General features: G+C 38.2%; 1 protein-coding gene and 1 long non-coding RNA gene across 3 annotated transcripts in view; one reads left to right on the top strand and one right to left on the bottom strand.

Annotated features, from left to right (window-relative positions):
- The window catches only part of LOC129506342 (cytochrome c oxidase subunit NDUFA4-like), a 42,492-nt gene extending 30,887 nt beyond the window's left edge, over positions 1–11,605 (top strand). For both annotated transcript variants that reach the window (XM_055320000.1, XM_055320002.1), the window contains one exon: positions 11,177–11,605. In XM_055320000.1, the coding sequence (XP_055175975.1) occupies positions 11,195–11,443 (249 nt within the window). In that variant the 5' untranslated portion in view covers positions 11,177–11,194 and the 3' untranslated portion in view covers positions 11,444–11,605. The remainder of the gene's footprint in view (positions 1–11,176) is intronic.
- The window catches only part of LOC129506343 (uncharacterized), a 68,372-nt gene that overhangs the window by 1,303 nt on the left and 44,025 nt on the right, over positions 1–23,044 (bottom strand). Inside the window, exon 2 of the long non-coding RNA XR_008663745.1 lies at positions 8,464–8,518. This is a non-coding gene — a long non-coding RNA (uncharacterized LOC129506343). The remainder of the gene's footprint in view (positions 1–8,463; positions 8,519–23,044) is intronic.

The following is a 23,044-nucleotide window of genomic DNA, read 5'->3' on the forward strand; positions in this document are numbered from 1 at the left end:
CTTAATGCCACTGAATTGTACACTTAAAAATAGTTAAGGGGGGGCACCTGGGTGGCATCTGATGGTTAAGTTTCTGATGCTTGGTTTTAGCTCAGGTCATGATCTTGGGGTCATGAGATCCAGCCCAGAGTCATACTCCATGCTCAGTATGGGTCTGCTTAAGAGTCTCTCTCTTGGGGATCCTTGGGTGGCGCAGCAGTTTAGCGCCTGCCTTTGGCCCAGGGCGGGATCCTGGAGACCCGGGATCGAATCCCGTGTCAGGCTCCCAGTGCATGGAGCCTGCTTCTACCTCTGCCTCTCTCTCTCTCTCTCTCTCTCTCTCTCTCTCTCTCTCTCTCTGTGTCACTATCATAAATAAATAAAAATTTTTAAAAAAGAGTCTCTCTTTATGTTGGTAAATTGAACACCAATAAAAAATAAATTTATTTAAAAAAAAGAGTCTCTCTCTTTCCCTTTGGCCCTCCTGCTTGGGCTTTCTCGTTCTAAAATAATAAATAAATCTTTAAAAAAATAGTTAAGATGGTAAAATTGTATAGTATGTGTATTTTATAATTTTTTAAATAAAAAAAATTTTTTAAATAAATGCAGACTTTAAAAATAAGATCCTAATATGAAAAAAAGAAAGAGAGCTAAAACCAAAGTCCCTGCATAACCCCAGGAGCCACAAAGGACTGCCCTTGAGGTAAATGAGCAGATACTGTGGACTTTATCAGAAGCAGTAGTGAATGCTGCTGTCAGCTAAAATCTGAAGAAATCATAACCCAGACCTGTACCACTCATGGATATAAAGCCTAAATTCATATTACCTGCAAACTGTAAGAACCTAAATAGAAAAACATACATCAAAAGTGATTCATGGGAGGGGGGGATAAATAGGCAGAGCACTATGACAATGACATTTTATTTTTATTTTTTAAATTTTTTTTTAATTTTTATTTATTTATGATAGTCACACACACACACAGAGAGAGAGAGAGAGAGAGAGAGGCAGAGACACAGGCAGAGGGAGAAGCAGGCTCCATGCACTGGGAGCCCGACGTGGGATTTGATCCCGGGTCTCCAGGATCGCGCCCTGGGCCAAAGGCAGGCGCCAAACCGCTGCGCTACCCAGGGATCCCGACAATGACATTTTAGATACAACACCCAGTTTGATATAGTGATGGTGGATACATGTCATTATACATTTGCCAGAATTCCTAGAATGGACAGGACCAAGAGTTAACCCTAATGTAAACTATGGTCTTTGGGTGACAACAGAGTTCATAGATTGTAACAAATATACACACTATGGTGTGGGATGTCAATAGCAGAAGCAACTGTGGGTATAGAGACAGGGGGTACATGGAAACTCGCTGTACTTTCCACTGTAAATTGAAGATGGTCTAAAAAGTTTTTATTAACTCAGTAAGGTCACAGGACACAAAATCAATGTGCAGAAATCTGTTGCATTTCTATACACTAATAATGAAGTAGCAGAAAGAGAAATTAAGAAAACAGTCCCATTTACAATTATACCAAAAATAATAAAATAAGGGGTGCCTGAGTGGCTCGGTCCGTTAAGCATCTGACTATTGATTTTGGCTCAGGTCATGATCGCAGGGTCCTGGGATTAAGCCTCGCATCAGGCTCCCTTATCATCAGAGAGTCTGCTTGTCTCCCTCTCCCTCTGCCCCTGCTGCCACTCATGCTCTCTCTCTAAAATAAGTAAGTCCTTAAAAAATAATAAACTTGACCGAGGAGGTGAAAGACTTGTAGTCTGAAAACTATAAAACATTGATGAAAGGAATTGAAGATGAAACGAACAAATAGGAAGATATTTCATGCCCATGGATTGGAAGAAGACATATTGTTAAAATGTTCTACTCAAAGCAATCTACCCATTTAATCCAATACCTAATGGAAACACCAACAGCATTTTTCCCAGAACTAGAACAGATAATCCTAAAATTTGTACGGACTCCAAATAGCCTAAGTAATGTTGAAAAAGAAGAATAAAACTGGAGGGGATCCCTGGGTGGCGCAGCGGTTTGGCGCCTGCCTTTGGCTCAGGGCACGGTCCTGGAGACCCGGGATCGAATCCCATATCGGGCTCCCGGTGCATGGAGCCTGCTTCTCCCTCTGCCTATGTCTCTGCCTCTCTCTCTGTCTCTGTGACTATCATAAACAAATAAATTAAAAAAAAATAAAGAATAAAACTGGAGGTATCACAATCACAGATTTCAAGATATACCACAAAACTGTTGTAATCAAAACAGTATGGTATTAGCAGAAAAATAGACACATAGATCAATGGAACAGAATAGAGAGCCCAGAAATAAATCTACCATTATGAGGTCAATTAATCTTCTTCAACAAAGGAGGCAAGAATATGCAATGGGAAAAAGACTGTCTCTTCAACAAATGATGTTGGGAAAACTGGACAGCCACACGCAAAAGTATGAAACCAGAGCACTTTCTCACACCATACACAAAAACAAACTCAAAATGGTTAAAGACCTAAATGTAAGACCCGAAACCATAAAATCCCTAGAAGAGAGCACAGGGAGTAATTGGCCTTCACAACATTTTTCTAGATATGCTTCCTGAGGCAAAGGGGAAAAAAGGAAAAATAAACTATTGGGACTATATCAAAATACTAAAAGACAGCCTACTGAATGGAAGGAGAAATTTGCAAATGACATATCTGATAATGGGTTTGTATCCAAAATATATAAAGAACTTACACAACTCACTACCCAAAAACCAAATAATCCAATTTAAAAAATGGCAGAAGACACAGAGAAATTTTTCTAAAGAAGACATACGGATGTCTAACAGACACATGAAAAGATGCCCAACATCACTAATCATCAGGGAAATAAATCAAAACCACAAGATATAACCTCACACTTGTCAAAATGGCTAAAATAAAAAACACAAGAAACAACAAGTGTTGGTGAGGATGTAGAGAAAAAGGAACTTTTGTGCACTGTTCGTGGAAATGCACACTGGTACAGACATTGTGGAAAATACTAGAGAGATTCCTCAAAATTAAAAATAGTTTTGCCATATGATCCAATAACTCCACTATTGGGTATTTACCCAAAAAATACGAAAACACTAATTCAAAAAGACATATTCAACCCTATGTTTATTGCAGCATTATGTGAAATAGCCAAATTATGGAAGCAGCCCAAGTATCCATCAATAGATAAATGCATAAAGAAATGTGGTATATATACACAATGGAATATTACAAATACTACATTATTTCACAACCATGTGGAATTTAAGAAGCAAAATAAATGAACAAAGAAAAAAAAGAGACAAACCAAGAACAGACTCTTAACTATAGAGAACAAACTGATGGTTATCAGAGGGAATGTGAGTGAGGGGATGGGTGACATAGGTGAAGGAGATTAAGAGTACACTTATCTTGATGCGTATTGAATAACATAGAATAGAAGCTTGAATCATCATATTGTACACACTAATATAACACTGTATGTTAACTGTTCTGGAATTTAAATAAATAAATAAGTTCCTCTGGGAAAAAAATACAAAAACACTAATTCAAAAAGATATATGCACCCTTATGTTTAATGCGGCATTATTTAAAATAACCAGATTATGGAAGCAATCCAATTTCCATTGATAGATGAATGTACAAAGACGTGGTATATATATACCTTACTTACTCAGCCATAGAAAAGAATGAAATCTTGCCATTTGCAACAAGGAGAGATATAGAGGATATAATGCTAAGTAAAATGAGTCAGAGACAAATGTCATATGATTGCACTCATATATGGAATTTAAGAAACAAAACAAATGAGCAAAGGAAGAAAAAAAGAGAGAGGCAAACCAAGAAACACTCTTAACTATACAGAACAAACTGACCGGTAACTGACAGTTACCAGTGGGGAGGTGGATGGGTGATGGGTGAAATAGGTGATGGGAATTAAGGAGTGCACTTGTGGTGAGCACTGGGTATTGTATGGAAGTGTTGAATCATGATGTTGTACACCTGAAACTAATATTACACTGTATGCTAGCTGGAATTTAAATAAAAACTTTAAACATTTTTAAGAATTATATGTTAAAATTATAAAGCACAGGGTCACCTGGGTGGCTCAGCCATTGAATATCTGCCTTCCTCCCAGAGCGTGATCCTGGAGTCCCAGGATTGAGTTCCACTTCAGGCTCCCTGCATGGAGCCTGCTTCTCCCTCTGCCTGTGTCTCTGCCTTTCTCTCGCTCTCTCTTTCTCTTTCTCTTTCTCTCTCTCTCGAATAAATAAAATATTTTTTAAAATTCCCACAAGTTGGTAATAATAAATAAGATCGTTTAAAAATAATAAAATAAAATTATAAAGCACAGAATTAGAAAATCTCTAATATTAAACTTAATGAAATAGTTGATAGGGGTAAAAATCATTAATAAATGAAACCACTAAATAAAAGGTTGTTGGAGAACTTTACAATGAAGGGCTCAGACTGTCACCATCTGAACCTACTGATTAATCTTAGCATCACTAGTAATAACACAATTAGATATGCTAGTCTCCTGATTTGATATAATATGGCATTAACTCTGAAGTATTTTCATCAAAAATATTGAGCCTGAGGCACTAATTTTGCCTCTCTTAACTTGGTTTATAATGACAGGAGAAAGAGAGGAATAAATTAGATGATACCATCAGGAAGCGGACAAATTCAGAATGTGGGACATTCTATAAGATAACTCATCTAATTTATTCTGTAAGTCAATGTCACATTAAAAAAAAAAAGAGGGGCCACCTAGGAGCCACATGTCCAACTCCTGATTTTGGTTCAGGTTGTAATCTCAGGCTTGTGAGATTGAGCCCCTCATCAGGTTCCACACTGGGCATGGAGCCTACTTAAGATTCTTTCTCTCCCTCTGCTACTCCCTCCCCCCAAAAATAAAAATATTAAAAATTAATTTTAAAAAAAAGAAGGAGTATGCTACATCAGTGTTCTCACCAGAGACATTTTGTCCTGAGGGGAACATTTAACAATTTCTGGAGACATTTTTTATTGTCTCAATGTGAAAAGTGCTACTGGAAACTAAGCAGTAGAGGTCAAGGATGCTACTTAGCATCCTACAATGCACAGGACACCCCAAACATGTAAGAATTATCTGCTCCAAAATGTCAATAGTGCCACTGATGAAAAACCCTGTGCTAAAGGAGATTGAAAAGACACAACAATATAATTTAGTATGTAGGTCTTATTTGGATCCTGATTTAATGAAACCAAAACCACAAAAAGACATTTTTGAGACAATCAGAGAAATCTGAACATAGATTGGTGTTCAGATTGGTATTAGATAATACTGAAGAATTATTGCTGAGTATGTGTTGTGTATGATATGTAAGAAAATGTCTATAATTTTCAGAGATTACTAAAATATATAGGGATGAAATGGCACAATGTCTAGGGTTTTCTTTAAAATATTTCACAAAAAAAAAGATTACATAATACTGTTGACAAAGTATTGTTAAGTCTAGAATCTTGGCGATGGCTTTGTGAGTGTTCCCTCCATATGTGTTTATATATATATTTTTAAAGATTTTATATATTTATTCATGAGAGGCAGAGACATAGGCAGAGGGAGAAGCAGGCTCCATGCAGGGAGCCCAACGTGAGACTCCATCCTGGGACTCTAGGATCATGCCCTGGGCCGAAGGCAGAAGCTTAACCACTGAGCCACCCAGGGATCCCTTCATGTGTTTATATTTGATAAAATTTTTATTTGAAACCCAAAGAATATTCTTCAGAAAGAATACTTTAACTCAGCAGAAGAAAAAGGAATAGACAAGAAACAATGAATGTTATTCATGGAGGAATCCTTTTGTACTGTGAGCACCTTCTGTTCAGACTAGAAAGCACATGGTATGAAGCTGATGCCTATTCAGATCCTGAGATGAGCTGCACGGTGGCCAAGTACTTTCAGTCACAATTCAGTGAGAAGAAACAAGGTCTCCCTGCTTACCAAAAGATACTATATATGAAAAAAAAAGAAAAGTATTTTAATGGGTTCATTCTAGTTTGGAAGCTATTGTTATACATATTTGCTGAAGAACAAGATTTTTCTTATTTCATTTTTGTAGTAGAGGTTTTTGAGAAATTGGAATACTCTAAAATTTTTTAGTGTAAGGAAAAAATCACTGGGCTAACAAGGAAGGAATCTTCTAATGTGCCTCTTGTTTCTCTATATTTTCAAAGAGACTATCACTTTTTTTTTACATCTCAATTAATTTGATTACTGTATCTCTCAGAATATTAGGGACAAGATGATTTTCTATTTGTGAGTTTCTTTAGCTTGTTATCATCCAAAGTCCAGACACCTTATGTGACCTCATTAGTGTGGGTACAGTGATGGGTGTATTCCTCATAATTGGTAGTGATATTGGTGGAAAGTCAAAGCAAACTTGCACTGACCAAATAGAATCCTACGATCTGCTGGAAAGCAGCTATGGAAAAAATCATTCATTTGTATTGCAGGACAGAGGTATAGACCAAAATATGAGAAATTTTCACTGGGTAGTGAGTTAGATGATGCACCCTCAAATGATATATCTAAATTCTAATCCCTGGTACCCCTGAATGCAACCTTATTTGAAACAGTGTCTTTGCAGACATAATTAAGTTGAAAATCTCAGGGTAAGATCACCCTAGATTTAGGATAGACCCTAAATCCAATGGCTGTGTCCTTATAAAGGAAAAGAGAAGAAGCTTAGAGACACAAGAGAGATACAGGGGAAAAGCCGTGTGAAGATGGAAATAGAGATTGGAATTACACAGCTACAAGCCACAGGATGCCAAGGATTGCTAGCTGTCACCAGAAGAGTGAGGCATGGAATGAATTCTCTTTTAGCCTCCAAGAGGAACCAACCTTCCTAACACCTTGATTTTGGACTTCTGGCCCCAAGACTGTGAGTGTACAAATTTCTGTTGTTTAAAACCACCCAGTTTGTGGTAACTTTTTATGAAGGCTCAGGAAACTAATACAATTGATGTGGGGCAGATTTTCACAGAAATAACCTGATGAATTAAAACAAATGATTCAGATTCTCATATGGTCTTCATTTTGTCATTCATTTACTCATTTTCTTGTTCATTCGTTCATTCATCTAATATCCACTAATTATGTACTTGGCTCTAACATATAAACTGAGACTTTTTTAGATTCTTTGACCCATTCTTGGTCCAGGTAAATTTGGTTACTAACTTTTTAGGCAGAGGAAAGTTTGTTGTAGATATTTTGTACTTCACTTAGAAAGAGCTGTTGTTTCTGGATTCCTGTAAGTTACCTTGCATTCTGCCTAAGAGTTGGCCAACAAATGGCAATAACAAAAAATAAAATGGGAATTTTCTGTTTTCTCATAATTTCATCTAAGGCCACAAAGTTGAAGATAAATACCAACAAATACTTTCACATTGGGAGGATAGGTGCTAAATTCATCTATGCAGGATTTACAAAAAGATAAAAACCCTTATCACACATAATCTACGAATGAGAAAAAAAATTGCTACAGAAGGAGTCATTGAAAGGAATTCATAGAAGCAAAGGGTGTTAAGATTTTTTTCCTCTTGGAAACACTCTTTACAGCTGTGCTACATGTACACTGCACAACTACAGGGGGCACCATTCACCCTACAGTCATCGGAAATTTATGTAATGTTAAAACAATTTTCCAGCAGATGGCAGTAAAGTATCTTGAGGAGTAAGGTCCTTTTCCTAACTCACACAAGGTCATAGAGGCTAGTAAAAGCTCTGCTCATTTTCCTTCTTCCACACGCTCTCCCCCAAGTTAAGTACGTAGAATTCCAAGAGAATCTTCACAGATATTGGGATTGCCTGCAACAGGTGATACTAGCATTTATTCCTTGAATGAATGCTGGCTGAGTTACAGAAACTCTTAGGCCTACCCCAGGCTACTTACTATCAGAGCAGAGCTGGGAGATCTGAGAGAGCTTGATAAGATTCCCAGGAGTCTTAGACTTAATGCCCATTCTTATCTGGAGAAGTCTGAAGGCAAGAGACTGGCTAGAACTACTATGACAACAAGACAAGGAGAGGGGAGTCAGAGCTAGTTACAGTGTACTTCAAACACTTGGCATGTCAAGAGTGCATGAGCCAAATGGAAACCCTCACTACAGGTAGCCAGTTGTGAATTGTCTGAAAGAAACTTGTCTGAGTAAACTGACCACTGAATGACAGTCACTCCCCCACACCCCCTCATTCCTCACCTCCACCCTGCCAAAAAGAGAAGATGTACAACTAGAGGACAGAAAAAGTGAGGGAAGATCACCAAAGTTACCCAGAGAAAAGATTACCTTTGGCATAGAAAGGTGTGTGGAAGTCCACCACAGGTTTCCCATAAAAGTGCTTCATAAAGGAGAGACACCTGATCACAGAGGGCATTCCACAGGTAAGAGAAAACCATAATAGCACTAACCTTTGCCCATTTACCAGTCATCTATTCATCCTTCCTTACCCTGGAAGTGCCACAGCTGCAAAAAAAGCAGAAGGAAAAAGAAAAGTTAAAGTTAAACTACGTTCTGCCTCCCTTTGTGAGTTCCTAATTTATCAACCAAGCCTAAGGAATTACTACTCACCGTATCTACTTTTGTTCTGTCTGAAGAGAACACAGATTTTTATTTGGTGGTCTTCTCTTCCCCATGCAATTCATGTGCAATAGGGGAAGCTAAACATCCTAACAATAACAACCCACTCTACCACCACAGCACTAGTTCTTATACTCTGACAACTACTTAACATAGCTCAAAGAAATTTTTAAAGATCTAAATAAATGGAAAGACATTTCATGTTCATGGATCAGAAGGCTTAATATTGTTAAAAGAAGGCAATTCTTTTCAAAATGATCTACAGATTTAACACAATTCCTGTCAAAATCCAACCTGGCTTTTTTGTAGAAATTGACAAATTCCTAAATTTTATATAGAAATGTGAGGAACCCAGAATCACCAAAGCAATCTTAAAGAACAAAGTTGGAGAACTCATGCTCTGATTTCAAAATTTACTACAAAGCTACAGTAATCAAGACAGTGTGTTACTGATAGAAGAATAAGCATATAGATCAGTGAGGTAGAGCTAAAAGCCTGGAATAAACCTGACATTTACAGTCAACTGATTTTCTACAGGATGCCAAGACAATCCAATTGGGAAAGAATAATCTCTTCAACAAACAGTGTTGGGACAACTGGATACTCACATGCAAAGAATTAAATGGGATCCCTTCCTCATACTACACACAAAAAAAAATTTGCTTAAGTTGGATCATAGGCACAATTATAAGAGCTAAAATTATAAAATTCTTAGAAGAAAACATAGAGGAGGTGCCTGGGTGGCTTAGTCCACAAAGTGTCTGACTTGATTTCAGCTCAGGTCATGATCTCAGGGTTGTGAGATGGAACCCTGTGTCTGCTCCATGCCCAGCATGGAGCTTAAGATTCTCTCTCTTCTTCTCCCTCTGCCCCACCCCTCCCCTCTCCCTCTTAGAGAAGAAGAAGAAGAAGAAGAAGAAGAAGAAGAAGAAGAAGAAGAAGAAGAAGAAGACCACCACCACCAAAGCACACATGACAAAATAAATAATTTTTTAAAATGGGCTTTGTCAAGGTTAAAAACCTTTGTGCCACAAGAAAGTGAAAAGACAACCCACAAAATGGGGAAAGTGTTAGCAAATTATGTATTTGAAAAGAGACTTGTATCAAATATATAAAGAACTCTTAGAACTTAATAAAGAGAAAACAACCCAATTTTAAAATAGGCAAATGAGGGCTGCCTGAGTGGCTCAGTCAGTTAAGTGTCTGCCTTTGGCTCAGGTCCATGACGGTAGGATCTTGGGATGGAGCCTGGACGCTGGCCCCCTGATCAGCAGAGGAGTCTGCTTCTCCCTTTCCCTCTGCCTTGTTCATGTGCTCTCTCTCTCACTCACTCCTTCAAATAAACAAATATACATTTTTTTAATGGGCAAATGAAATATTTCTCCAAAGAAAATAAAATGGGGGCAGCCCGGGTGGCTCAGCGGTTTAGCGCCGCCTTCGGCCCAGGACCTGATCCTGGAGACGTCAGATCAAGTCCCACGTCGGGCTCCCTGCATGGAGCCTCTTCTTCTTCCCTCTGCCTGCGTCTCTGCCTCTCTGTGTGTGTCTCTCATGAATAAATAAATAAAATCTTTAAAAAAAAAAAGAAGAAGATAAAATGGCCCATAACACATGAAAAGATGCTCATTAACTATATGTTGAAATGGAATTTGCATATGGAAATGCAAATAAAAACCGCAGTGAAATACCACTTTGAAAAATAGCCATTAGGGGGCGCTGGGTGCCTCTATTGAACGTGAAACTCTTGCCTCCGGATCTCAGGGTTGTGGGATCTAGCCAGACTGAGGTCAATTCCCAGTCTGTTTGGGACTTATTTATTTCACTTAGCATTATACGCACTATCTCCATCCATTCTGTTGCAAATGGCAAGATTTCATTTTATGGCTCAATAATATTCCGTTTATCCATTCATCTATCAATGAACACTTAAGTTACTTCCATTATTTGGTTATTGTAACAAATGCTGCAATACATATAGAGGTGTGTGTATCCCTTTGAATTAGTGTGTTTGTATTTTTGGGTACTCAGTTCTTTGATTATTAGATCATAGGGTAGTTCTATTTTTAACTTTTTGAGGAAACTGGCTATACCAATTTGCATTCCACCAGCGTATGAGGGTTCCTTTTTCTCCACATCCTCAACAACTCTTGTTGTTTCTTGTTTTGTGAATATTGAACTACACTTGCATCCTGGGAGCAAATCCCACTTGATCGTGGTATATGATTTTTTAAAATGTATTGTTAGATTTGGTTTGCTAGTGTTTTGTTGAAGATTTCTGCATGTATGCTCATCAAGATATTGCCCTGTAGTTTCTCTCTCTCTCTCTTCTCTTTCTCTCTCTCTCTCTTTTGTAGTATCTTTATCTAGTTTGGGTATGAGAGTGATACTGGTCTCACTGAATGAATTTGGAAACTTTCCTACCTCTTCTATTTTTTGGAACAGTTAAAGAAAAATAGGTACTAATTCTTCTTTAAATATTTGGTAGAGAGGCATTACTTAGTTCCGGGCCTTGCAGAAACTCGGTTTTTTTCTTCCCCTGCACAGGAGACCTCTGCCGCAACCATGTTACACCAGATCATGGGTCAGGCCAAGAAGCATCCGAGCTTGATCCCCCTCTTCATATTTACTGAGGCAAGAGGTACTGGAGCAGCACTGTATGTGTTGTGCTTGGCAATGTTCAATCCAGATGTCAGTTGGGATAGGAAGAATAACCCAGAACCTTGGAACAAACCGGGTCCCAATGATCAATATAAGTTCTACTCAGTGAATGTAGATTATAGCAAACTGAAGAATGAAGGTCCAGACTTCTAAATGAAATGTTTCACTATAAAGCTGCTTAGAATGAAGGTCTTCCAGAAGCCATCCGCACAATTTTCCACTTATCCAGGAAATATTTCCCCTCTAAATGCATGAAATCATGTTGGTGTATTGTGTTGGGGTTTACACTGAATAATAAATATCTGAAACTTGAAAAATAAATATATATATATTTGGTAGAACTCACCTGTGAAGCCATCTGCCCTGGACTTTTACCTATTGAGAGTTATTTGACTACAGATTCAATTTCTTTGCTCGTAATTGGTCTGTTCAAATATTCTACTTCTACCTGCTTCACTTTTGATGGATTATATGTTTCTAGGAGTTTATCTATTTCTTCTAGGTTGTCCAATTTGTTGGCATACAATTTTTCATAATATTCTCTTACAATTGTTTGTATATTGTGGTGTTGGTTGTTAATGCTCCTCTTTCATTTGTGATTTTGTTGGAGTTCTCTCCGACCTCCTCCCCCACCCCCCAGCTAGAGAGTCTAGCTAGAGATTTATCAATTTTGTTGATCTTTTCAAAGAACCAGCTCCTGATTTCATTGATTTTTTCTATTTTTGTTGCTGTTATTTCTATGTCATTTATTTCTGCTCTGATCTTTATTTTCTTCCTTCTGCTGGGTTTATGCTTTGTTCGTTCTTTTTTCTAGCCTTTTTTGTTTATTTGAGATTTTCCTGCTTCTTCAGATAGGCCTATATTGCTGTAAACTTCCTTCTTAGAACAGCTTTTGCTGCACCCCAATAGTTTTGGACCTTTGTGTTTTCATTTTCATTTGTTTCCATGTAATTTTTTATTTCTTCTTTAATTCCTTGGTTGACCCACTCATTGTTTAGTAGCATGTTTTTAACCACCATGTATTTGTGCTCTTTCCAGATTCTTTCTTGTTGATTTTCACTTTCATAGCATTGTGACCAGAAAATATACATGATATGACTTTGATCGTTTTGAAGTTACCAAGACTAGTTTAGTGGCCTAGTATGTGATCTATTCTGAAGAATGTTCCATGTGCACTTGAAAAGAATATGTATTCTGCTGATTTAGGATGGAGTTCTGAATATATCTGTTAAATCCATCTGGTTCAGTGCATCAATCAAAGCCACTGTTTCCTTAATGATTCCTTATTTGGATGATCTGTCCTATGATGTAAGTGGGGTATTAAAGTTCTACTATGAGTGCCTGGGTGGCTCAGTGGTTGAGCATCTGCCTTTGGTTCAGGTCATGATCCCAGGGTCCTGAGATTGAGTCCCACATTGGGTTCCCCACAGGGAGCCTACTTCTCCTTCTGTCTGTGTCTCTGCCTCTCTCTGTGTGTCTCTCCTGAATAAATAAATAAATAAATAAATAAATAAATAAATAAATAAATAAATAAAGTCTTTTAAAAATAAAGCTCTACTATTATTGTATTACTATCAATTTTCCTTTATTTTTTTAAAGATTTTATTTATTTATGCATGAGACACACACACACACGCACACAGAGAGGCAGAGACAAAGGCAGGGGGAGAAGCAGGCTCCATGCAGGGAGCCTGATGAGGGACTCAATCCTGGGACTCCAGGATCACACCCTGGGCTGGAGGCAGGCACTAAATCGCTGAGCCATCCTGGCATCCCCTTTATGTTTATCATTAATTGTTTTATGTATTCGAGTGCTCCCATGTTGGGTATATAAATATGTACAATTGTATGTTCTTGTTGGGTTTTCCCTTTAATTATTATATGGTGTCCTACTTTGTCTCTTGTTACAGTCTTTGTTTTAAAGTCTACTTTGTCCCATGTAAATATTGCTACCCTGGCTTTCTTTTAACATCAGTTTTCATGATAAATATTTCTCCATCCCCTCACTTCTAATCTACAGGTGTCTGTAGGTCTGAAATGAGTCTCCTATTAGGCAGCATATAGATGGATCTTGGTTTTTTTTTTTTTTTTAACCATTCTGTAACCTTATGTCTTTCAATTGAAGTGTTTTGTCCATTTACTTTCAAAGTAATTACTGACAGATAATGTGTTCATTGCCATTTTGTTTCTTGTTTTGTGGTTGTTTTTGTAGTTTTTCTCTGATTCTCTCTTCTGTTCTCGTTCATGGTTTGTTGGCTTTCTTTAGTGTTATACTTGGATTCCTGTCTCTTTATTATTTCTATTACTGGTTTTTGATCTGTGGTTACCATTAGGTTTGTATATAACATCTTCTGCATATAGCAGTCTGTATTAAGTTGATCTCCATTTAAGTTTGAGCCTGTTTTTTACACCTCTCCATTTCTGTCACATTTTAGATATATGGTGTTATATTTTACATCCTTTTTTTTAGGAATCCCTTGACTGGTTTTTATAGAAATATTTTTACTGCTTTTGTATTTTTTACTTTTCATACTATCACTATGTTCTTTCCTTTCCATGCAAAGAGTTCCTTCTAGAATTTCTTGTAGGGTTAGTTTAGTGCTCATGAACTCCTTTAGTTTTTGTTGGTATGAAAAACTCCTTCAGGGCACCTGGGTGGCTCAGTCAGTTAAGTGTATTCATTCAGCTCAGGTCATGATCCCAGGGTCCTGAGATTGAGCCCCACATCTAGCTCCCTGCTCAGCAAGTATTCTGTTTCTCCCTCTGCCTCTGCCTCTCCCCACAGCTTCTCTCTCTCTCTCTCTCTCTCTCTCTCTCCCTCCTTCTCTCAGATAAATAAATAAATAAATTTAAAAAAGAAAGAAAGAAAGAAACTCCATCTCTTCTGAATGATAGCCTTGCTGGGTAGAGTTTTCTTGGCTGCAGATTTTTTCTTTTCAGCACTGTGAATATATCATGTCATTCCCTTCTGACTTACAAAGTTTCTGATCCAAAATCTGCTTATGGCCTCATGAAGTTCCCTTTGTATAATTGTCTTCTCTTGCTGCTTTTAAATTTTTTTCTTTATTACTGCTTTTTATCATTTTAATCACTTTGTGTGTCTTGGTGTGGACCTTCTTGAGTTGGATTTTGGGGTGGTAATTCTCTGTGTCTTCTGTATCTGGGTATCTGTTTCCTTCCCCGGGGTGGGGATGTTTTCAGTTATTATTTCTTCAAATAAGTGTTCTGTCTCTTATCTCTTCTACTTCTAGAATCCCTATAATGTGAATGTTATTATACTTGATGGAATCACTGAGTTGCCCAAGACTATTTTCAATTCACATAATTTTTTCCCCATCTCATTTGCTCATTTGTTTGGTTACTTTCCATTACTTGGTCTTCCAGATCATTAATTTGTTCCTCTGCTCTCTCAGGCCTGTTATTTTATTCCATTAAATGCATTTTTAATTTCATTTGTTGTGCTCTTGATGGTCTGATTAGTTTTTTCTCTCTTTGTTAAAGGGTCTCATAGATAATCTCCACTCTTTTCCCAAGTCCAATTGGTATCTTTATGATCATTACTTTATAGATTTTTAAAAGATTTTATTTATTTATTTATTATTTTTATTTTTATTTATTTATTTTTTAAAGATTTATTTATTTATTTATGATAGACAGAGAGAGAGAGAGGCAGAGACACAGGAGGAGGGAGAAGCAGGCTCCATGCCGGGAGCCCAACGTGGGACTCGATCCCGGGACTCCAGGATCGTGCCCTGGGCCAAAGGCAGTAAAGATTTTATTTATTTATTCATGAGAGACACAGACTGAGAGAGAGAGGCAGAGACATAGGCAGAGGGAGAAGCAGGCTCCATGCAGGGAACCTGATGTGGGACTGGATGCTGGGACCATGGGATCATGCACTGAGCTGAAGTTAGATGCTCAACCGCTGAGCCACCCAGGTGTCCCAAGATTTTATTTATTTATTTGAGAAAGAGAGGAGGGGGAGGGACATAGGAAGAGAGAGAATCTCAAGCAGACTCCGCATTGAGCATGGAGCCCAATGCAGGGCTCAACTTCACAACCCTGAGATCATGACCTGAACCAAAACCAAGAATTGGAAGTTTAACTGACTGAGCCACCCAAGTGTCCTTTCATGATCATTACTTTAAATTCTCTATTAGGCATATTACTTGTAATCATTTCATTTAAGTCTCTTGTTTTGGTTTGGTCCTGATCTTTCATTTGGGACATATTCACCTGTCTCCTCATTTTGTCTAACTCTCTGCGTCTATTTCTCTGTGTTAGGAAAGTCAACTACATTTCTTGCCTTTGACAACAATTCCCTTATGAAAAAGAGGTCCTATACTGCCCTGCACTGCAGTGCAGTATCACATGTTCCCCAGGGTCTGGTGCTTCAGGAAGTGTCTCCTATGTGTTTGTTACATGTGCTCTGCTTTGGGGTCCTAGCATCATTTTCCTCCTTTCTAGTTGTTTGCAGAGGCTCTCTTTGCTTTTTGCAGGCAATGTTTGATTCCCAGCAGGAGTAGGGCACTTTTTAACAAAGTGTGCACTGGTCTGCCTGTGAAATGAGGCCTACTACTGTCCCCTGAACTTAGGTCCCACAAAACACGTGAGTTTGGAGACAAGGTGTTATTTATCTTCATGTTAGTCGTATTTGTATTCAGGAATTTTTTTCCTTTATTAAACTACCAATTTGATTTTGCTTCTCTCTTCCTATTTTGAATTTATCTTGGAATCTTTTGGTTTCTGTCAGATATTTCCTATTTGTACTCATTGACTTTGTTTCTTCCTATGCTGTGCCTTTATACTCAAGAGGTATCTTCTTTCCAGTGTGGGAAGAAGTCATGCTTAGTACTTATCTGAAGATATAAACTGTGTAACATTTTAATATGTTCCTTTAAATCTATAATGCTGGGATGCCTGGGTGGCTCAGCAGTTGAGCCCATCTGCCTTCAGCCCAGGGCATGATCCTGGAGTCCTGGGATCGAGTCCCACATCGGGCTCCCTGGGAGGAGCCTGCTTCGCCCTCTGCCTATGTCTCTGCCTCCCTCTGTGTGTCTCTCAGGAATAAATAAATAAAACCTTTTAAAAAAATCTATAATGCTTATGAAAATAAAATCCATGTTATTTTCTTGTCCTTCTTGGTATCCATGAGTGACCATTCATCCAGAGGAATCAGGGTCTGAAAGTTTCTTGATTCTTTCTGGTATTGATAAAGAGAATACCAACTTGTTTGAAGGGTTGCTATAAAGTAGAAAATGACTTCAGGCCCCTCAACCTATACACTCCAAAGTACTGGCTCCTACTTAAAAGATGAATATCCTCTAAATGAAGGCCATGTTTGCTAAGGGCTATTCGAAATTCAGAGTATGGATTTGAGCCAAAGGTCTAAAACACCAGAACAATAAGTAGGAATTGAACTGGAATGAGTTACTGATTTAGACCTGAAGGTGAACATGGGGTAAAACAGGACTCATAGAGGCCTTGGAAATGTCAAGTTCCCCCTTCCCTAGGAAAATTGCACAGCAACCTTCCTGAGTTTTCCTGACAGTCATGGCTATTGTCTACTCAAAAGATCAAGTTACACTACTTTATAGAATTTCCCTTAGGAAGAAAATCTTAATCTTACAGTCTGTACTTCCTTTATATTTTTCCCCCTATTCCCAAAATAGTGGCTTTGTTGTTGTTTCCTGCCCCTTTGTTTCCTGACTGCTAAACCTTCTACTACCAGTTAGGCCAGCTGATCAATAAACATCTATGTATGTAGTCCTATACTGGGAGGATGTCTAAGAATTCAAGGAGTTGGAAACCCTTCTGTTGGAGCAAACTTTCAGAGAAAGGGGGAAATGTTTCTTCCCAGAAATCTAGTAAAGCTTAACTATGATGTCACAATTCAGGTTGCCCTCCCACTCTGTGGTACTTAACCTTGATTGCATATTAGAATCATCTGAGAAGCTTCCCACTTCCAGACAACTGAGTCAGACTCTCTGGGGTTTGAGATCCCCAGGATGGTTATTTTTTAAAGCTCTCCAAGTGATTCCAATGTGTAGACAAGATTAAGGATCCCAGCCTTACATTTAAGAATGTAAATGCATATGCGTGCTATGACCATCTCTAATGCATAAACAGAAATCATTGATCAGCATAAGAAACACATGGAGAGACTTTCATTCTCTTTGTTTCTCACCATATAAAAAAAAAACTACCCAAACCAACACTGCTCAGCATGATACCACTGGCTGATGCAGCACATTCCTGACAACCATTATCCCGAGGTCCCTGTTAATAGCTACACAGGTTTTTTCAGTTAGTCCTATTCTCCTCCCACATGGGGGTGAGAAGCAGCTGTCTCTATTGTAATAAGCATCAGACTAGGTAGGAGAGAGAAGACTTGGATTCTAATCTCATTCTTCCCCTACCTAGTTGTAAGGCATGAAGGAGATCATTTTAATATCTCTGAGAGTTTATAAAATGAGATGATTTAACTGTCTGTCTATTGCACAGACTTTTTTTTAAGTTTTTTATTTATTTATGATAGTCACACAGAGAGAGAGAGTGGCAGAGACACAGGCAGAGGGAGAAGCAGGCTCCATGCAGGGAGCCCGACATGGGATTCGATCCCGAGTCTCCAGGATCGCGCCCTGGGCCAAAGGCAGGCGCCAAACCGCTGCGCCACCCAGGGATCCCTGTTTCACAGACTTATATGAAAATCAAATGAAATGTGAAAACAATAATAAACCATAAATTGCCATGTCAAGGTAACAACATGACCATGCACTTAAGAGCCCCTGGGACAGAGCAGAGCTCCTTCTCTTGCTTTCTCTAGGTAGCTCCCAATGCAGTTTCCCATTTAGTCTTCAAGGAGAGCATGTAGAGGGATCCCTGGGTGGCGCAGCGGTTTAGCGCCTGCCTTTGGCCCAGGGCGCGATCCTGGAGACCCAGGATCAAATCCCACGTCGGACTCCCAGTGCATGGAGCCTGCTTCTCCCTCTGCCTGTGTCTCTGCCTCTCTCTCTCTCTCTCTCTCTCTCTCTCTCTCTCTCTCTCTCTCTCTGTGACTATCATAAATAAATAAAAATTAAAAAAAAAAAAAAGATAAAAAAGGAGAGCATGTAGAAAAAGAGGTGGAGGGATGCCTGGGTGGCTCAGCAGTTGAGCACCTGCCTTTGGCTCCCTGTATGGAGCCTGCTTCTCCCTCTGCCTATGTCTCTGCCTCTCTGTGTGTCTTTCATGAATAAATAAATAAAATCTAAAAAAAAAAAAAATGAGGTGGAGAGAGAGAGGCACATTATAAGATGGATTTTTTGTGGTGTTTTGAAAGGAATACCATGTACCCATTGAGAAAATGAGATCATTCTACATGATCATTCTACATGACACACACACAACAATTTTAATGATACATTCTTAGGTAAAAGAAATAAGTTGCAATACAGTATGTAGGATATGATGTTATTTAAAAATTATATAAGAAGGGATACCTTAGTAGCTCAGTGATTGAGTGTCTGCCTTTGGCTCCAGGGGACATCCTGGGATCCCAGAATGGAGTCCCACATCAGGCTCTCTGCATGGAGTCTGCTTCTCCCTCTGCCTGTGTCTCTGCCTCTCTCTCTCTCTCTCTCTCTCATGAATAAATAAAATCTTTTTAAAATTATATAAGAATAAGTTTGTTAGTGCATAAAGAATGTCTAGAAGTATACATTCCAATCTATCAACATCAGGATTGATTAGAAGGGAGACCTATTTTTTCTTTGTACATTTCTGTTATACTTGAATAGTTTGATGATGAGCATATTTCATTTTCATAATCTTCAAATACATACTAAGTTGCAAATCAAGGTGAAAGAGAGGTGGTGAGGATATGACAGCCTAAGGTTAGTAAAGAGAGATAATGTAATTGCCTTAAAGTTGTTCTCATGCTTGGGTCCAGGCAAAGCACTCTCCAAGTTAAAAAATAGTCCAAAAATGTCCAGTTGTCACAGTCTATTTAATCAACAACTTTAAGAATTCAGAGAAGAGGGATCTCTGAGCCTGCCTTTGGCTCAGAGCGCGATCCTGGAGACCCGGGATGGAGTCCCGCGTTGGGCTCCCGGTGCATGGAGCCTGCTTCTCCCTCTGCCTGTGTCTCTGCATCTCTCTCTCTCTCTCTCTCTCTCTCTCTCTGTGACTATCGTAAATAAATAATAAAAAAAAAAGAATTCAGAGAAGATAAGAGGTGGTAGAAGGCTGAAAATGGTCAAGGGTTTTGCTTTTCAAAAAGGAGGAAAGTATAACTCTTGGAAATTACAAACTACAAAGCTTGAGACTGATCAGGAAAAGTCCAGAATGAATTATTAAACAGTTGGTGAACACTTAAAAGAGCATATGGTGATCTTCAGCTGACATGGATTCACTAGGAACAAACCAAGACAAAATAATCCATTTCTTTTTGGTAGAATAACTAGATTATCATAGTAGCTTAGGGAAATATCACAAACTTAGTGTCTCTTGATTTCAGCAAAGCTTTTCACAAAGTCTCTTTCATCATTTTGGAAAATATGTGAAATGCAAATTATTAAGTGATTCATAGCTAGTTAAATATCATATTCATATGTTGGGTATATGCATCCAAGAGAGTGACAATCTTTAGTCCCATTTTCCTTCACATTTTTATTTTTTTTAATTTTATTTAATTATTCATGACAGAAACACACACAGAGAGAGGCAGAGACACACAGGCTGAGGGAGAAGCAGGCTCCATGCAGGGAGCCTGACATGGGACTCGATCCCAGGTCCCTAGGATCACACCCCGGGCTGAAGGCAGCACCAAACTGCTGGGCCACCAGGGCTGCCTCCTTCACATTTTTATTAACAAAATAGATATTCTTAGTTTATTTGAATGTCAAGCTAAAACTAGCAAAGGAACTAATGGATTATAGATGAGAAATTTCCATTCCATGTAAGAAAGACTTCTTTTAACTATGGTTGTCCAAAAATGGGTTAGACGTAAGTTCTCAGTCAAAAAAATCTGGAGTGGGTTGGTTACTGGCGCATCAAATGTCCCTGCAAACACAAAATTGTATGATTCCAACTAGAAAATTAATAACAGATACTAAGTACTAACAGATTGCAGAGATAGTGGAAAACAATATAGGGCAGAATGTTTGTTTTCATAGAGAAAACAAATCCTGAATGGAACGCTGAAGAATCAGTAAATGGATATAGATGGGAAGTGGGTGTATCATTCTAGGATGTCATAAAGCATAGAAGCAAGACTAACAGCATTTTCCAGAGTTGAGAAATGACTGACGTGGCTGTGGCTTTGGTGAATAAGAGAAAAAAAGGCTAGGGCTAGATATAGAAGATCTGAAATCAGGAAAGAAGTTTATTCTTTGTACAACAGAGAAGGGATTGGTCAGGTTTTGCTTGCAAGGATCAGAAACCAAATCAGACAAGCTTCAAAAGAAGAATTTATTGGAAAAATATCAGGAGCCCCCAGAATCAATGGAAAGACTGGACAATCAGGTTTAGAAACATTAGAAAGCAAAGTCCCCTCCAAGGGCTAAAAAGCAGGAACCAGAAGGATGGCCTTGAGGCAGACCATGTTAGGGTGAATGAATACCCCATCGTGTCTGACTAATGATTCAACTAGACGGATAAAGTTTCAAAGCCCTAGCTTGGATTACATCCACTTCTTATTGCTGAAGAAGATAAGTACTGGATTAATACTTTTTCCAGACTATATGCAATGGCAAGAGATAATTCCCCCAAAGGGAAATGAGGTATGAAGGAGAAATAAATGCTGAGCAGCCAAAAGACAATAAAATCTCACTATTGGCATTGTTGACAATTTTAAGCAAGGTAGCAATGTGATGAAAATAGTGCTATAGGGAGATCTGGCGATTTGCAAATGGACAAGAGGAATGAAAACCTAAATGTGGGGGGTGGATGGTAAGTAAGTGGAGCACAGAGGATTCTTAAAGCAGTAAAAATACTCTGCATGATACGATAATGACAAATACATGTCATCTATACATTCATCCAAAGCTCTAGAATATACACCACCAAGAGTGCACTCTAATGTAAACTATGAACTTTGAGTGATTATGATGTGTTGGTGTAGATTTATCAATTTTAACAAATGTATCACCCTACTGGGATTGTTGGTAATGTGGGAGGCTATGTATGTGTGGAGGCAGAGAGTATAGGGGAAGTCTCTACATCTTCCTCCCAGTTTTGCTGAATCTAAAATTGCCCTAAAAAAAATAAAGTCTTTTTATTAAAAATAAATAAATAAAACCAAAAACAACTAAAGGCAGGTAGTGAGTTCTCTAAATTTAGAGGGTGGAAATGAGAATAAGATAGCAATGATGTTAAAAGTAAAAGCAGCAGGTTTTGATAACTACCTAGATGTTAAGGATAAGGAGAGGTAAGAGTCAAAAATGACCATAAATGCTCCTCCTGAGACTATAGGAATGATGGTGGTAGTTGTAAAAAAGCCTAGAAAGAGAGCAGTATCTAGGATGGAGGTGAAGATAATGCTCATGGTATTATTGAATTTAGCTGATGGTGAAAATGTGCAGTAGGAAGTTAGAAAACTGGGTAGTCCAAGAGGACTTGTTAAAAGATAGAGATGTAGGAGGATTTGGCACACAGAAGATAATTCAAGTCAGATTTTGCTCTCTTAGAGGATATGCAAAATGGTGAGCAGAAATAATGACAATTCCCCCTTTAAAATAGGAAAGAAAAAAAAGAAGGACCACCCCCACCCCCACCCCCACCCCCAAGGAATCAGTAGAAGACATTTTGGGAATTTTGAATGAGAACTTTAACTTTTTACCATGAGCAGTATTACATTTTTTCATTTTTATTCCTGATCCCATATTCTCCCTTTACCTGAAACACCCACTCTAATTATATATCCATGAGCATGCATATACTCCTGTAAAATATGCGAAGTTTTGTGGAGTCTGTGTGTTTGAATGTAAATAAATGACATTTGCTATAGAACTCATTGTATTATTTCTTCACTCCCCACATCATGTTGCTCTAAGGACGGGAAAGCCAAATTGCTTTTTAGAAATGGCTGCAACATCTCACATTTCTACCAGCTGATCATGAGAGCTCCCATTTCTATACATTTTTGCCAATAGTTGTTGGTAATATTTACTTTTTGCAAATTTGGTGTCTATAAAGTTGTAACTTGTTGATTGAAGTTAATTTTTTTCTTGATGAGTTTGATTATCTCTTAAGATTTCAAGTTTCTTCTTCGGTAAACTGCTTGATTGTTTTTTTTTTTTTTCCTTTTTTTTTTTTTATAAGTTTCCTTTTAGTTGTTGATTTCTAGAAGTATCATTTATGTTCTAAAGATGTGTAGTCCAGGGACGCCTGGGTGGCTCAGCCGTTTAGTGCCTGCCTTCCACCCAGGGCATGATCTTGGAGTCCCAGGATCAAGTTCCAATCGGGCTCCCTGCATGGAGCCTGCTTCTCCCTCTGCCTGTGTCTTTGCCTCTCTCTCTCTCTATCTGTGTCTCTCATGAGTAAATAAATAAAATCTTAAAAAAAAATGTTTAGTCCGAAATAGTAGCTACTAGCCACTAACCATTCAGACATGAGCTTTTGAGTACATGAAGTATGGCTAGTCCAAATTGACATGTACTGTAAGTGTAAAACACACACCAAATTTCCAAGAATCAATACAAAGGCAATGTAAAATATCTCATTAATAATTTTTATATTGATTATATGTTAAAATGGTAATATTTTAGGTACATT

The sequence above is a fragment of the Nyctereutes procyonoides genome, unplaced genomic scaffold (genome assembly GCF_905146905.1).
Source record: "Nyctereutes procyonoides isolate TBG_1078 unplaced genomic scaffold, NYPRO_anot_genome, whole genome shotgun sequence".
Lineage (NCBI taxonomy): Eukaryota > Metazoa > Chordata > Mammalia > Carnivora > Canidae > Nyctereutes > Nyctereutes procyonoides.